Source organism: Neopelma chrysocephalum, unplaced genomic scaffold (genome assembly GCF_003984885.1).
Source record: "Neopelma chrysocephalum unplaced genomic scaffold, ASM398488v2 Primary Assembly neopelma1_25, whole genome shotgun sequence".
Lineage (NCBI taxonomy): Eukaryota > Metazoa > Chordata > Aves > Passeriformes > Pipridae > Neopelma > Neopelma chrysocephalum.
Genome location: NW_020897694.1, coordinates 33,143,009 through 33,155,229, shown reverse-complemented (window position 1 = coordinate 33,155,229; position 12,221 = coordinate 33,143,009). Strand labels below are relative to the sequence as shown.

Genomic DNA, 12,221 nt, shown 5'->3' with positions numbered 1-12,221 from the left:
ACTGTTTACCACTTAAACACCAAAAAGAAGCTCAAATTTCACAAACTGTTGAAGATCCATCTCTGGTGTGTTTTTCCAATAGTTACTTGGCAATTGCCCCAAGTAGAAATGATAAAGCTTTTTCTGCAAACACTCAACATTAATCATCCCCAGCTGGTACGACAAGGATGTGATTCTGCTGACATAATAAAAATATTTATACCTCCAGTAGACTCTTCCTATTTATTATTATCCTTATGTTGCTTTACTATCAATCCTATGGGACTAATGACTGATGAAAGATAAACTATTTTCACATTATGTTACATCATGATGGAAACATTTGGAGACTGAATGGGGATACCTCTATCCAAGTAATAAAGTGTGATTCTGGATTTAGAATCTAAAATCCATTGTGCATAGGCATACACAATGAAACACACATTTCTCACACACAAGCAACATTCATCTTCATAGTAAGTACTGGAATTCAAATTTGATTGCTACACTGATTTAATTTGTAACGTGAAGAAATTCCAAGTCAGCCATGCACTCACAGGAAGGGTTATATAAAGCTTAATGTAAGTTTAATATAAGTAAGATTATTTTTCAATTAATTGATATCCCTTTCTGGAATGAACTTATGATTTTAGGAGTATTATGGAAATTTATTAACACAAACAAACACGAAGATTTCTTGGCAAAATGTAATGTTTTGACAGGAACCAAAATTAAAATGATAAATACTGCTCAAACCAGCAACGCCCTCCAAAGAAAAACCTTCAAGTGCAACTTCATCAGTCAGCACAAAACTTAGATTTGTTATTGTAGCCTATAAAGTTCATCTGTATGACAGGCACCAGAATCCTGACGTCCCAGGATGGGTCAAAGTTTGCACATATTGGCAAATCTGTCTTCAGTGTTCTCCACCAATATCCTGGTTTCTAAAGCAATGAAAAAATTACACTGAAATACCTTCATTGGTACTTTACAGCCATCACTGCCTCCTCTCCCAAGTTTTCCATAGTCTCCATCACCCCAGGACCAGACTGTATCATCATCAGTCAGGCACAATGTCTGTGCATCTCCACTGCCACAGGCTATATCAATCACACGGTAACCCTGGAGAGCTTCCACCTGTAACAAAATCACCCATTTTTGTTCACAATAAAAGACGCACTCATTTAGTTTCAGAAAAGATGACAAACCCAACTTGCAGAAGTGCTTCAGTGAAACTACAAGTCTGAAACAGCACAGGCATAAGCAAATAAAGGCAACTCAAAGAGCTTTGCTCTTTTCAAACCAGCAAAATGAAACTAACTATGCATTTTAAATTAGGATTTATTTATTTTAATTGGTGAACTAGTTAAATTTTTTGACCTAAAATGTCAGGGAAAACAATTAATACAAAATACCTAAGGTTATCAAAGACTATATTCTGTTCAAATAATTTCAGGCTCTGTGGGCAAATACAGTAAGGGGAAAAAGAAAAAGCCTTATTTTCAAATAGTCTTTTACTAGTTTTCAATTTTTGAGCACTTGCATCACAACCCGAATGCAATCAACGTCTTTTGAAATGGTGCCATCTAGTGACGAAGTATGGGATTTGGAATCACAAAGTAAAAGCTTAGTGACCCACATATACATCACATCCTTCCCATCTTCACAACTACTTGAATAGATTACAGGTGGCACAACCCATCACCCAAAGCAGCATGGAACTTCACATACTTCAACTCATCTACAGGTTATCTATTTTTGTACGACCAAAGAACATGGAGGGGGAAAAAGGAAAGGTGGGCAAACCTTGCTTTTTTGGGGCCCAAAGAGGACTAAGAATGTATGATACCTCATCTCACAAATTAAAACACTGGAAAAAGTTAATGCTCGTATGAACAGAAATATATACACAGAGCTATGAATAAAAATAACAAACTAACATTCAGTTTGAGTCAAAAAACGCAGCCTCAGCCTTTGCTGTATTTTCAGCAAGAGAAAGGAGGTAGCAAAATGAACTCTCATTTCAAAGGCTGGGCAATTTTCTTAATACCACTATTTCTGGCTAAAAGCTCCTAGTTCACGAGTACAAGTCTGAATTTATCAGTATACTCATTCTTCTTACATTCCACAGTGTCCAAGTTCTTAGATTTACTACTTAATCTTCTTCATCAAAAACGGCTTAACTGAACTTTCTTTAGCAAATAGCAATGAAATACTTCATAATTACTTTGTTAAATTCTTATTAACTTAGTGTATACTTCTGTAACATGTCAGTATTCAATCATGAGAATCAAGAGTATCATTATGTCAGGAGAAAAAAGTAGTTTGTAAGTAACTAAGTGGCTATCACTGTAAACACTGTTGTATTTTCCAGTAAGTAAATAATGAGGAGACCCAGAAGACAAAGAACTCACTTTCAGTGCAAACTACACCTGGGAAAGGGTGAAATTTACCTACTGAGGGGTGGGGGGTTTGATTTGGGGTTTTCTTTAAACCTCTCTAAAAGAAATTCCCTGTAAGCTGTTTAGTGAACACTAAAAGCCACAAAGTTTGGAGCTCCTCTTTCATTTTATCCTTCCAGGTGTGGCAATTTGTTAATTTCTTATAAATACATATCACTGTTTTGTCTTTTCATTCTCTATATGCAGAAATGCAAAAAGTTACAAATCAGAAGGTATAAACTGGACTAAGACTGTGTCATACTCCAAAGGTTTCTTACCAGTTTAGGTTTTAGTTGGTCCTCACTATCTCCGTGCCCAAGGCGTCCATATCTTCCCTTTCCCCATGTAAAAAGGTCTCCTGCTGCTGTAATACAAGCGCTGTGTGCTCCCCCAGCAGCAATATCAACCACTTCTATACCTCTCAGAGACTCAATTACACGAGGACGATCACAAGGGCTGAAATGAAAACATTTGTCTGGACAAAACTTTCGGAACAGACCATTTGTACTATAAAACACACTAGTATAAAACATATAATGTTGCCCCCATGGACTTGAGCATTCCTTTTACTTTTTGGATCAGAACACTTATCTCTAACACAACAAAACCTCTCACTTAATGTAGGCAACAGTGCATGTGGAAATAAGGACAATGGCAGTTTTGCTCCCAAAAGGTTCCACATACCCACCTACAAGACAGATCTCAAAGGAAAGCCACTGAACTTCAGCATCCACAGATAAGTTTGTTAGAAGATGATATCTATATACAGAAATCAGAGTAACTGCTTATCTGAAAAATATTTTGTGGTCCTCCAATTTTAAAACATATGTTTCCACATCACTACTTAACGGTGACTTCTCCATGTAGGCAGTACTCACACAGCACTTTTAATACATAGCAACTATAATAAGTATCCATTAATAGTTTCTTTTAAAATAACATATCGGAGTGTTACTTACCTTCGGTTTCCATGACCCAGTTTACCATCTTCTGCTTCACCCCAAGAATAAACTTCTCCCTCAAAAGACAATGCCAGACAATGCTTTCCTCCTGAGTTCACTGCAACTTTCTTTATGAACACATGTTGAATGGATTCCAGTAAAGTTGGAGTAGAAACTGACTCTGTTCCTCCAATTCCAAGCCTACCACCTGCTCCATATCCAGTGGCATACAGCTTTAGAGTAAAGAATAAAATTTAATTTTGTTTGCCTCATGCAGAACATTCACTGGAGATGTACAGAAGAATTCCTTAAGTATGTATGCCAGAATACAGTTAGAGGAAAGTCTGGAAAAAACAGTTTCTTACAGGACTTTTATTTTCTATCTTTTGGAATATAAGAAGTATTTTGAAATACTTCACAAAAGCTTTCAGAAAATATGGCTACATTCAAGCCAAGAAGAAGTCTCACTGACTTAACAGATTTCATTTGAAATACTAAAGCTTGTTTTGTAAAACTATCAAGAAACCATAGCTTTGCAATATAACATTACAAAATCATCTATCACTATCACCTGTAGCTCTCTTTCCAACAGCACTATTCTAATGTTCTTTCTTCGGCAGAATACATACACCTAAACACAATTGCTGCTTTCCCTTCCATCCCGTAAATACTGTTCTAAGTAGTGCTTTTCACTCTTTTTGTCTCTCTGAAAATAATTTCTTTCAACAGAATGTCAAGAAATATATTTAATCTGCCCTTTACCGTTCTCTGAATAATTAACAAGGACGATACTGACCCAAAGGAATCATTATAGTACCTCACTAGATGAATGTAAAATTCTCCATCATGTCCTAAACAGAGAGCTACCATCTGTATAAAAATAAAGACTTTTCGAATTCATTGACTTATTTTTTTCTCCTATACCTTACACTAAACTTCTGCACTGTGATTCCTTTTTGCTCAGGATTTAAGCATCTGCAAACTGGATCCTGCAATATCTAATTTACATTCAGCCAACTGTGAATAATCTGAGATTATACCTCTCCCCTGCTAGAGAGATATAATCATCATTACATTTTACTGTCTGTCCTGTTTCATGGAACTCTGTGAACACATTGCTTGTGCCCAGCTTTGTTTTCCAAAATCTGATCACATTTTTGAACCAAGAACTAAAATATGCAACTTGTTTCATGCATTTAATGCTATAGTACACTGCATTCTTAGAATGCACAGGTGGAGTTGGTACAGTTCAGATTCTTTAAAATAATAAAACAAAACTACTACTACTACCAATAATAATAATAAACCTGTGCTATGCACATTATTTCTTATTTAGTCAAACCCATTCTGACTGATGATGAAATATTTCAAGGGAATCAAACAAACAACCATTTGTTGCATCCTTACTTTCCCATCAGCGGTCACTGCAAACAGAGTCTGTTCACCACCAATTAACTGCACTGGTCTAAGGGTAGCAAGAGCTTCACATGGAGTTGGGACTTTGACTTTTGCCCCTTCAATTCCACCAAGTTGTCCTCTGTGATTATGACCCCAACCATAAATTGTTCCACTGCCTCCAGCTGAAAGTGTCCAATCATCAGGTCGCCTGCAGAAAATGCAAAACAAGCAAAATCTTAAAAGAGCTTTTAAAAAGTCACAGAAAATGCAGTTTATCATTGTACAATAAAAAAAGCATCACAAGACCAAACCAGTCACAGCTGAAAGAAATAACCTATTCATCCACTGGACAAGCTGCTCATCCTGTTCTCTCTTGAAGACATCATGGCACTCATGAAGAACATCCATATTTTCATTATCTGCCATTAATTCTCGGATTTTCTTTGCCACCTGTAAAATATTTTGTATTAAACAACTTTATTCAAATTATCAGTTACTCCTATCACAGTTGGAATAAAATACTTCAATTTCGGTGTATCTTTTTACATGGAACACTTTCACATGTTCCATTAACCATTTAAAGTATTCCCACAGTACCTCATCAAGGAAAAGGCGAGGTAATGGTGTCCTTTTATCAAGAGCCACAGCAACCCTGGATGCCATACAGTATCTCCTGAACCAGGCCCATTTGTGCGTCTCTGCACAGCAAGGGAGTGTGTCCAACTCCAGATCACAAGCCAGAGCCACAAGCACCTGCAGACAATCAAAAAACATTTTAGAGATGGATCAAAAACGTGCAATAAAAATTAATATGCATTTGATACAGTTGAACAGTGCATAGACCAGTAGGGCCTGAACATGGTCTCAAAGACACATAAAGTGCAAGGGACACTAAGAGTCATCTTCATTACCCTCACTGATGGGGCAGCATCAAGTGTATCCACACTATGTCACATACCTAATTTCCTCTTCCAATCCAGAAGTTTTCATAACTTCCCAGGGAAAAACACTCCTAGATTAATTAACTTTTCTATATCAAATACCATGTGCTGAACTTTTTACCTCCATTTCTAAACTAAGTCCCCTTCCTACAATTAAATGAATTTTCAACTGATTTTCAATGTGATTCGATTTCACATCAATGTTACCGATGAATATTGTGAACAACGGATTACTTCTTCCTTGTATAAACTTTTGAGAATTTCTTTTTGTTAAGATAGGTGAGCTATCTTTAATTTCACTTTTACTACATGGGAGGCTTCTTCAGCCTTTTATTCTTCTTGCTCTTCTCTACATCTCCTCAACTAGTTTATTTTTACTTTGAAGTATAGGGTCCAAAACAGAATAGCCTTCCACTTAAGACACTTATTTGTTCCAACTGGATGTAAATAAAGCCAACAGAGCATTTAACTAACTAAATAGAAATATACAACACTCCTATTAGGACAACTCAGAAATCACTTATCGAAAAGTGTAGCCTACTGTACTCCCAAGATGTTTTTCTGATCTACCTACCTTCCTCTGCCTAGCTAAGTACTCCTTATCCTTTATTTGTATATTTGATTCTCCTTTTAGAAGTATTCTGTTTTTTTCAGAAAACATTTCTGATATAGGTGTGCTTACCATGTCTTATAAAAAAATCCCAGAACTGTTCTAACGAATTCTTTACTGATTGTATTTCATTACCTTAAAGAAAGGACTATGGAGCAATTGTTTGCCACCTCTCACAATGGGGTCTTCATAGTCAAACTGTCGTTGCAAAGCTTCTGGAAGACCTTTAACCAAAGCAGCTAAAGCACTCCCTGTGAAACTCTAGAACATCACAGAACCAGAGAGTTAGTCTTACTGTATTCATTACAGAAAGTACATTATTTAGAAATAAAAACACAAATAACGTCCCAAACTACAGGAAGCTCTGTGAAGTATTATTTCCATCCGGTTCTTAACATTAAAGTATTTCTACCACTTTCTGGCAATTCCAAAAGCACATCTACACAGTCTTGGAATTAGCCATTTTTTTTCTAAAATAAAGTACCTTTACGGACTTGCAGACCTGTGAAAGACAACTATTCATTTGCCTATTTCCTATTTTGCCATTGATAGCTAAAACATACATCAGGGCTAGCATTTAATGCTTCACATACATCTTAATGTCAAAAATGTGAAGAGGAGAGCATCACTGCCTTCTTACCAAAGCTCGTGTCTCTCCCTCGTTATCCCCTAAGATCCGGTTGATGTTAATGGACTGGCCAAACTCGGTTGTGAGCAGTTTCCGTAGTCTCTGCAAGGCCCACATTCTGTGGCCAGCAGCTAAAGAAAAACAAGTACACAAAGAATGTAATTACTTAAAACAATAATTTTAACTTCAAACAAACAGACTTAATTTTAAGACTATACCTACCTAAGGCACTCAGTTGAGCACAGGCTGCAAGAGAAGCTGCCAAGCGAGGAACTATACTCCTGTTGGAAGCAAAATTTAAGCGAAAATCCAACAAACACGTAACCAGATCCATTGAGGGACATGAAAGAATGCAACGATCTGACAGAAGGTCTTTAGGGCCTACAAGAAACAAAAAGCAACAAAAAAAAAAAGCTGGGGAAAGTTTGTCCTCAGACTGAAATAAGAACAGAACACAGGCAGGATTTGGCTGACCAAATACATCACTCTAGAGTGCTAATCTGCACGTGAGTTGATCCATTCCACCTCCCTTCGAAGGGACTGAAGTAAGCGGCACTTTCGTTACCTAATTCACCTAATTTCAAAGCAAATGCATTGAAAAAAATAAAGTTATTTCAGATTAATTGTGCCCCAAAAGTATCCTCTCTTCACCAATGAAGAGGCAAACTAGAGTGATTACAAAATATTTTTATCTCTTCCCTATGAACAAGTACACCTTCTCAGGACTTAGTTGATAATGTTTCCTAACTATGAAAGTATATTTTTCTTAGTATAAATGTAAATGAATTATTGAACTTTGGCATGTAAATACCATGCAATAAATGCAACTGTAAAAAGCACACAAGAAAATCTACTCTCTTACCTGTCTATAAATGTCATATGTGATACCTTACCTGCAGCTGGCATGATCGGGTAAACAGTGAATCGCCATCCCCATCCATTCACAGACCCGTCGCTGATGAACTTCCACTTTAACTCATCCCCTGGAATTCTCAATTCACTAGACCAATCTGACCACTCACGACCTGTTACGGTAGGTAATATGAACATATTCATCTATACTGTCTGAGCCAATATGCAAGCCATTCATCCATAGCAATTTCCCTCCATGGTTATGCATTATAAACATTACATAAATGCATTTACGAAAAAAAGCTATGCAAAGCACATAAACATAACTATAAAGATGTTACATGAACAAAAAGTCTTTAACAGTATGGTTAGCACTGCTAGTAGATAGCCTCAGTGCTTTTATTAGCACATTCAAGAGGCATTACGAAAGCTTACTAAAATCCACTGTCCTATTTCTAATTTTCTTTCATACTACAAAAATATAGAACAACATATACATTAAATTAAGCTTTACAGCTTCCAACCAGGAATCCAGTCAGAAATATCTCAATAATGAAATGTACATCTGAAACAGTCTGGGGAAAAACGGGTCAAAAGTAAAAGCCCACATCATGATTGCCCAGAGATATTAAGCACAGGTAGTAACTACTGAGACCTTTGCACATGATGTAGTGTATGGGCAGGTTCAACATAAAATTTGATGAGATTAAAAATGTTCTTCTAAAATCTACTACAAATTAATAGTGCTTAAAAATTAAATCAGAGACATCAAGATTAAAGATGTGAAGAATTCATGTAGTGTCACATATATAGGCCAGAGTAGAAAACAGAGACAGCATCAAGCTATTATTTTGGACATTTGACTATTATACAGAAATTCACACATGTTGGCAGGGGTGCTAAACACTGATTTTTACACCCTTAACTGCTCTTAGGAAGAAGAGGACAGCACAACATGCTTTTCCGAGAGATTCTCTATAATTAAAGATGCAAGATCACTCTGTGTGTCTAGATCATATATTGTTTTTCGTTTAAAATAGAATTTGCATATCCCTCACAAGAAGTCTGTCACAGGGAGTGGTACATTTCATTCAGCATTTAACAGCAAACCACACAAGAAATTTTGGAAAAGCACTGGATCTCATAACCTGATCGGACAGAAACAATTCTGTTGACACCATCCATTATGGTGAGTGGGTCATGGCGCCGCTCTGTAGAACACTGGCGATCAAATTCTACTCTCAGTCCCTCGGCACCTAAACGGCAACAAAGAGTTTACAAAGTTTTACAGAGCAATCAATACCGCAAACAAATGCAGTATTTTAGAAATCCACATGAAATCAAACAGAGTTGCTTGGAAGTCATAGCACTCATTAATAAAAATAACTTCCTTTAGTTTAATGATATTATTTTTCTGTAATTTCTTCCCTTTGTAAGGCTTAGATCACAGCAAGCTCATGTGAGTAGGGGCTAGCAGACAAAAGACCATATTAGAACATTCAAAACTAAAGCTGCAAAAGGCAAAAAATGCCTATTTAAAAGTTAAGGCAAACAGCTCGTTATTGTCTGTAACTCTTCATAAGTAGTAGGTAACTTACTGAAGAAAGCACTACTGAAAGAACTGTTAAAACAAAAAGGTACTTCCCTTGCTCAAGACTAGAAAATAAGTGTACAATTACTGACCCTGAAAAAGACTCAGTCCTTCTCAGTTCCATAAATGAACAGAAAACAGCAATGATATACAAGTGCAATCACAGCCAGTGAACCCAAAAATGCACATTTCATCAGATCAAAATGTTCATGCAGTATGTAAGTGCATCAAAAAATACTTTTTTTATAGCAATATGATATGTAACATTTAAAAGCTCAATAAACATTTTTGCAAGCTAAGGAACAACTTAATGCATGCAAGCTTCAAAATAATTGAATCTTAGCAATGTAACTCTAGGAACTCTGTACCTGGTATTTTAACTGTGCCACTAGAAGAGGTATCATCAGTATATGGATGGCTGCTTTCTACCACAACTGGTTGCGAAGAGAGGCGACCACTTTGTGAATCAGTTGCTACATCTTCTAGTTCAGTAACACAGAGCTCCAACAACATATCAGCAACCTAAGAAAAGAAAAATGTACACTTTACACACAGTATGTTTGATTAGTCCATGCAATCTAAGTCAACTACCATTCTTCTCAAATTTAAAATAACATTTTCTGAATACTGATTCAAAGACCGCAATATTAATTCAAAAATACTCCTTCTTGTAAAGCTAGAAAAACTCCTGGAACTAAAAGCCAAATTATGTAAGTTTTCAGTAAGTAAACAACACATAGAATTGTTTTTCCTTACAGAATAAGCAAACTATTAAATCTATGCTGTAAAGGATAGAGCAAGAGATTAATGAAAGGTATAAATATTTAACCAGTATGTAATATTGCAAATAACTGCTTAGGGAGAAAATTCCAATAGTACTAATTTTAAAAGAGCAGTTTCAAATAAAAATTCTGACTGCAAAATACAAAAACCCCACGCAAACAAGAGTTGTTCTGCTACTTACTATTAATGCTAGAAGCAAAAACCCCAGAACTAATGTATAAGTGCACATATAGCATTTATCTATATGCGCACTGGGAAAACTACATCTCAAACCCAACATAAATATACTTAGCTAATTAAGGGGGTGGGGAGTAACAGTTTTAGAAATCTTAAATTAATTGTTACGTATTAGGAAAAACTACTATTTGAAGGGTAAAGCTACAAGAAATATTAAACAACTTTCAGTTCATTACTGTACACAGATTCTATAAATAATTTAGCATTTGCAACATTCTTTCTGTCAGCTATGCTAAAAAAACCTCCACACCCATGGATACTTTGTAAATAGTTAGAAAGTCCAATGCATCAAATGTAAATCTTAACAATTAAGAAAAATTATTAAATGTTTAAAAATTTATTAACAGAACTTGTAGCCAGCAATAATGACTGCATCAATCTGAGAAATAAACTCAGATGCAAAGCAAAACCACCATGGAAGTTTTCAAAGTAACATTCTACAGATCTAGCAAATAGGGCTTGGTTAATTCAGCTTCATTCCAATAACCACAGCCAATATATAAATACGCTAATTAAGCTTCTATTTTAATGCCTAACCACAGCATGACAAATTGAGAAATTAGTCTATTACTGACATTGGTAGCACATGCATATATTCATGTAGTATTTCCATTAAAATTATTAAAGCTTACATGCATTTAAGTTCAATTCAAATTTTCATGTTTATTAAGTTTCTCAGTGTGTTGAGCTGTACTTCCAATAAAAGAAAATATTCTAGAGAGCTACTAATAGAAAGGACATAGTTAAAATGTAACAGAAACAAAGCCTGACCTGTGGGTAAGCTGTGCCCATGCCAGACAGCACAGCTGAAAGAACATCTCTTCCCTTTTCACCTGCTCGGTTGGACACAGCGAGCTTTAGCAGGTCAACCATGACTCGCGTGTCATCTGGAACCAGAAGACTCGTAAACTCATCCAAGTACTGTGGTTCTGGACCAGATACCTTACTTTGACTTTCTACATCCTACAAAACAAAGAATAAACATCCCTCTGTCTTTAGATAGATTTAAAAATATGCAGTCATTTACAGAATAATTTTTAAAGCACACACACAAAAAACCTCCCTGCTTGATAAAAGCATGGTAAGGACTTAAGTTTTAAGGAAGGTATTGACAACATTACTTCTTTGGTTTTTGTCATGGTTTCTGCAATGATACTGGCAGCTCCAGGATCATCTGTGACTGGAATGAAAGGACGGGAAGAGGCAGCAGCAGCTGAGGGAGTTACAGCAGACGGTGTCACAGCATCTTCTGAAGGAACAACCTAGCCAAAACAAATAATAACTAATAAAAGCTTCAACAATACACTGTAAATCCTTTAAGAATTTAATTATTCATTAGAAGGGCTAGTGTTCAAAGACAGCGGCAATCTAAAAAGAGCCATAAGTTCAGATTCACTGCTTGTATTTTTAGCTTCTATTTTATGTTCCTAAGACAGAAAAACAGCCAACACACCCCCTCAATGCCAGCTGCTACAAAAACATACAATAAAACATCAGTGCCTGCAGAAAAGTCTACAAAGTACAACACAATCCCTAATAATACATGTCAAATTCATAGTTTGTTAGAGCAAAAGATCTCTTCAGTAGCAAGCCTTTTCTTTTTTCTGTTTCTGTTAGCAGTTGGGAATCAGAGTAGAATTTCATTTAGGGGCTCATGTCTACATTAACTGATTAACTAATTTCATTCAATAATGGTCAAATATCCTCTTATTTACTATTATTTACTATTTATTTACTATTATTATTGACTTTGTTTTTTAATATCACTCTTGTAAAAAATTCAATACCTCTAAAATATTACTACAAATCATCATAATTGC

At 35.8% G+C, this 12,221-nt stretch overlaps 1 protein-coding gene across 4 annotated transcripts in view; it reads right to left on the bottom strand.

Moving 5' to 3' along the window:
• HERC2 (HECT and RLD domain containing E3 ubiquitin protein ligase 2) overlaps nucleotides 1-12,221 on the bottom strand; it is a 108,540-nt gene that overhangs the window by 16,889 nt on the left and 79,430 nt on the right. For all 4 annotated transcript variants that reach the window (XM_027674833.1, XM_027674834.1, XM_027674832.1 and 1 more), the window contains 14 exons: nucleotides 11,523-11,663; nucleotides 11,173-11,364; nucleotides 9,750-9,903; nucleotides 8,939-9,046; nucleotides 7,832-7,963; nucleotides 7,161-7,319; nucleotides 6,951-7,069; nucleotides 6,446-6,571; nucleotides 5,357-5,512; nucleotides 5,094-5,209; nucleotides 4,769-4,967; nucleotides 3,380-3,594; nucleotides 2,699-2,876; nucleotides 955-1,116 (listed from right to left, as the gene is read on the bottom strand). In XM_027674833.1, the coding sequence (XP_027530634.1) occupies nucleotides 955-1,116; nucleotides 2,699-2,876; nucleotides 3,380-3,594; nucleotides 4,769-4,967; nucleotides 5,094-5,209; nucleotides 5,357-5,512; nucleotides 6,446-6,571; nucleotides 6,951-7,069; nucleotides 7,161-7,319; nucleotides 7,832-7,963; nucleotides 8,939-9,046; nucleotides 9,750-9,903; nucleotides 11,173-11,364; nucleotides 11,523-11,663 (2,157 nt within the window). The remainder of the gene's footprint in view (nucleotides 1-954; nucleotides 1,117-2,698; nucleotides 2,877-3,379; nucleotides 3,595-4,768; nucleotides 4,968-5,093; nucleotides 5,210-5,356; nucleotides 5,513-6,445; nucleotides 6,572-6,950; nucleotides 7,070-7,160; nucleotides 7,320-7,831; nucleotides 7,964-8,938; nucleotides 9,047-9,749; nucleotides 9,904-11,172; nucleotides 11,365-11,522; nucleotides 11,664-12,221) is intronic.